Source organism: Poecilia formosa, unplaced genomic scaffold (assembly GCF_000485575.1).
Source record: "Poecilia formosa unplaced genomic scaffold, Poecilia_formosa-5.1.2 Scaffold718, whole genome shotgun sequence".
NCBI lineage: Eukaryota > Metazoa > Chordata > Actinopteri > Cyprinodontiformes > Poeciliidae > Poecilia > Poecilia formosa.
In genome coordinates, this window is record NW_006800657.1 from 144,109 (window position 1) to 148,034 (window position 3,926).

The 3,926-nt window shown below is 57.6% G+C and overlaps 1 protein-coding gene across 3 annotated transcripts; it reads right to left on the minus strand.

Moving 5' to 3' along the window:
- On the minus strand, nt 1–3,759 carry LOC103131112 (cadherin-7-like). 3 transcript variants are annotated; one of them, XM_016666396.1, is made up of 10 exons: nt 3,045–3,759; nt 2,679–2,798; nt 2,314–2,481; nt 2,061–2,248; nt 1,741–1,994; nt 1,527–1,663; nt 1,336–1,457; nt 1,155–1,269; nt 831–1,070; nt 1–759 (listed from the first exon to the last, which is right to left on the minus strand). In XM_016666396.1, exons 1-10 carry the CDS (start codon nt 3,379–3,381, stop codon nt 320–322), a joined length of 2,121 nt encoding a protein of 706 aa, XP_016521882.1. In that variant the 5' UTR covers nt 3,382–3,759; the 3' UTR covers nt 1–319. The 3 variants fall into 3 exon arrangements, with proteins under 3 accessions (XP_016521882.1, XP_016521881.1, XP_016521880.1); XM_016666395.1 differs by having other exon boundaries at nt 1,152–1,269; XM_016666394.1 differs by having other exon boundaries at nt 1,152–1,269; nt 1,741–2,248.
- Nucleotides 3,760–3,926: the final 167 nt, after the last annotated feature.

The window sequence follows — 3,926 nt, forward strand, 5'->3', positions numbered from 1 at the left end:
CTTGGAGACACTGGACTTTTTGTTTATTTGAATGGGGACAGAGTGAAACAGTTCTGAACATTTATAGCCTTGCTAACTAGCAAAGCCGTAAACAATTTAAAGAACAGCAGGACACAACGTGACATCACACATCTCCAATTAACTTAGCACAGACTGCAGGGAAAAAGGAGTCGTCATGGCGACATCATGGCAACAATGGAGCCGTCACGGTGACATCACGGTGACATCATGGTGACATCATGGTCAGGTACTGGTGGTTCCAGTCAAGTTGGTTCTGCCTGATGGGTCTAGTGAGGTTCTGAGTTCGCCTTCCATCCAATCAGCTGTCTTCTTCAGGCTCCACCCCTCTGGGTTCGTAGAGGTCGGCCAGCTTCCAGAACCTCGAGGCCCACGTCATGAGGAAGGAGAAGTTCTGGTCGGGTTCTGCTGGGCCCGGCGAGCTGATGGAGCTGATGGAGCAGATCGAGCACGCCGCCGAGCCGCGACCATTCCAGGACATCGGCAGAAAGTCAGCAGGGGGCGCCGTGTGGTCCAGGTTTGGCTTCAGCAGCTGGGGCTTTCGGGCCTCCAGGTCAGCGGAACCGCCGGTCGGGTCGGGCCGGTCCAGGTGTCTGAGGGCGGCCATGTTGAAGGCCTTGGTGTCTTCCTCACCGCCACCTTCGTCATCGTAACAGGCGAAGTTCTCCTGGGCGTCACGCTCTTCATCCTCCACCTCCTCCTGTCGCCTGGACCTGACTGCAGCCGTTACCATGGCAACTCCTGAGGAGGAAGGAGACAGTGAAGCGGTCCGGTCTGGTTTCGATCCGACCGGACCGCTTCACTTTGCGTACCCAGGAATGTGAGCAGCCCGGTCAGGACCGCGGCGGTTGCCACAGCAACATGGTGCGGCTCGTCCCGGCTGCAGTGGCGCTGGTTTCCATAGCGATCACATCGACAGACGGAGACGGTCAGCGTGTTGGTGCTACTGAGGGACGGACGGCCGCTGTCCGCGATCACCACGGCAACCAGGTGGACGGGTTGGTCCCGCAGCCGCAGGCCGGGCTGCAGCGCCAGAACTGAGGCGGTGTTGTCTGCAAGCAGAGAAACGAGTCAGCAGCCGGTTCCGGCCCAGAGTCCCGGCCCGGTTCCGGCCCAGAGTCCCAGGCCCATACCACCGTTGTCAGTCAGGCTGAAGCTGAGGTTTGCATCACTTCCTGCAGGCAGTGAGAACAGGAAATGATGTCCGTCCTCGGGGTCGTCCGGATCCATGGCGCTCAGAATCCCGACGACCTGCAGGAGGAGACGCAGAGGTCAAGAGGTCAGCCGACTCCTCGGCTTCACCCGGGTGAAGCTCACCTGGCCAGGCCGGACGTCCTCGCAGATCAATGTCCGGGACTCGGCACCGAAACTCGGCGGATTGTCGTTAACGTCCGTCACAGAGACCAGAACCAGAGCCGAGCCGGCCTGAGACGGGTCCGCTGCAAACACAATCACACCTATCAGTCGGCAGCCAATCAGGGCTCCACACTGCGCACCATGTGACCTACATGTCTCCATGGCGATGATCGTGATGTTGTGCTGAACTCTGACTTCACGGTCCAGTAACCTGCTGGTTCTGATGGTACCGGAACTGCTGTCGATGTCAAAGAATCCCCCGATGTCCGACTTCCTGTCTATGGAGTACCTGAAGACAGAAGGACACAGAGGGACAGGTGGACAGAGGGACGGAGCAGGTCCTGAAGCTGTCCACTCCACCAGTACCTAATGGAACTGTTGGACCGGTCCGGGTCGTGGGCCGACACGGCGCCCACACTGGTTCCGACCGGAGCGTCCTCCGACACAGACAGGTGATGGACGGACTCGGAGAAGACAGGGGACTCGTCCTCGTCCTCCACCTGCACCTGGACCAGAACCTCGTCGTTGAACGGACCGGCCAGCAGGAAGCGGGCGTCCGTCTGTCGGTTGGACGCCTCGACCCGCAGCAAGTAGCTGGACTGGACCTCAAAGTCCAGGCCCTGGGGGACAAACCAGGTCAGAGCCAGGACCGGGTCAGAACTAGAACCAGGGTCCAGAACCAGTACCTTGAGCAGCATCAGCAAACCCTCCTGTGTGTTTGGATCCGTAAGAACCCGGAAGGTTCCCGGTCCATCTCCATCCAGAACCCGGTACTCCACTTCGGCGTTCTGACCCAAGTCCGGGTCCACGGCTTTTATCCGGGCCACCACGGCTGGTGCTGGTACCGACTCCGGAATGCTGAACCGGTAGTTCCCTGTGGGACCGGAGGGGGCGTCATAATGAGCCTGTCCACAGGTCAGAGGTTAGGGTCAGACTCACTGCGGGGGAAGCGCGGTGGGTTGTCGTTGACGTCCGTCAGCGTCACGGTAACCGCCGTGGTTCCGGACAGAGCCCCCCTCCGACCCAACAAGTCCCGGGCCTGGACCACCAGCTGGTACCGGTCCCGAGTCTCCCGGTCCAAGTCCGGGAGCGCGGTCCGCACCACACCTGGAGGACCGGGGGTCAAAGGTCAACAGGCAGAACCACCAGGAAGACAGAGACTTGTAAAGATGAGTGAACCGTGATAACTACAGGATCTGCCTCCCTTCTGTTCCTCAACAGAACCAGCTGGCTGGTACCAAAGGGTTCTGGTAGCAACATCTGGACCAATCAGAGCCAGATTCTGGGTCAGAACCAGGCCCTACCTGTGTTTGGGTCTACAGTGAAGTAAGGCCCGCCCTGCAGGAGGCTGTAGACGATCTGGGCCGCGGTTCCGTAGGTTGGGTCGTCGGCGTCGGTCGCCGTCACCGTCACCACAGATGTTCCTGCACACAGACACAGCACTGCCACCCAGAGGCCGCTGAGAGCACTGCGGCCTCAATACATACAGCTTGCACTGTAGTCACAGAACCTTTCACAATAAAAGCATGTCTCTTTCTGAGGTTGCCTCTGACGGGCTGCTAAGCTTCAGGTTCAGGTTGAATTCAGGTCAGGTTCAGTTTAGGTTCTGGTTCTGCAGACTGTCTCACTAACTGTAACCAGAGCAACCAGCAGGACCGGTCCGGACCCACCTGCCGGGGCCCGCTCAGGAACCCTGGCGGCGTAGGGGCCGTCCAGAAACCTGGGAGCGTTGTCATTGATGTCCTGGACTCGGATGGTGAACTGGGACTCGGGCTCCAGCAGCAGTTGGCTGATCCGGTCCCGGACCTGGGCCCGCAGGACATAGGACGCCTGCTGTTCCCGGTCCAGCCTGCGGGTGGCGTGGATGTCTCCGGTCCGTTCGTCAATGGTGAAGATGGACATCGCTCCGTCGCCACTGAGGTGGTACGTCACCTGACCGTCTCCTCTGTCCAGGTCAGAGTGGAGCTGCAGGGGAAGAGACCAGTTGGCCCAGTTCTGCCACTGCATGTCTTGTCAACAATAATAATGATCAATATTATTGTCATTATTATTAATGATAATAGCATTATTAATAATAGTAAGAATTTATTATTCTTACTATTACTGATTATTAATGACATATTTTAATCCAGGCTCCTGGAGGATTCTGGGAGTTTGCCCAACTGGTCAACATGCGCTTTGTGGACTTGGACCGTGTCCCTCGGGGAGCCCTGCGGGGGGCGCTTCGGGAGTATGAGGTATCTTTGTGTCTTTGGGTTCCCTGTATAACCGGTACCAGAGTCTGGTCCGCTTTGCCAGAGTTCTGACTGGAACACCGATCTTATGGGAAATTCTGCCCCCTGTGTCGAGAGGGTGCACTGCAGCCAGAGAGGATCCTTTCATGTTCACGGGTCTTATGATCGATTTATCGGTAAACAACTCATATAAGCATGTCAACAGGCACGTGCAGACAGAGAGAGAGGGGGGGACTGGGGGGTATTGAGCACCTGCCCCTTTTGCTCCTTGCCCCCAAGTGCCCTTTCGGTCAATTTTTTTTTTAATAATTTTTTTTT

Coding starts and splice junctions, on each gene's coding strand:
- LOC103131112 (XM_016666394.1), bottom strand. CDS start 3,381: ATGCAGTGGCAGAACTGGGCCAACTGGTCTCTTCCCCTGCAGCTCCAC. Junction 2,799..3,044: donor TCCTGAGCGGGCCCCGGCAG/GTGGGTCCGGAC, acceptor GTCTGTGTGCAG/GAACATCTGTGGTGACGGTG. Junction 2,482..2,678: donor CACTGTAGACCCAAACACAG/GTAGGGCCTGGT, acceptor CCGGTCCTCCAG/GTGTGGTGCGGACCGCGCTC.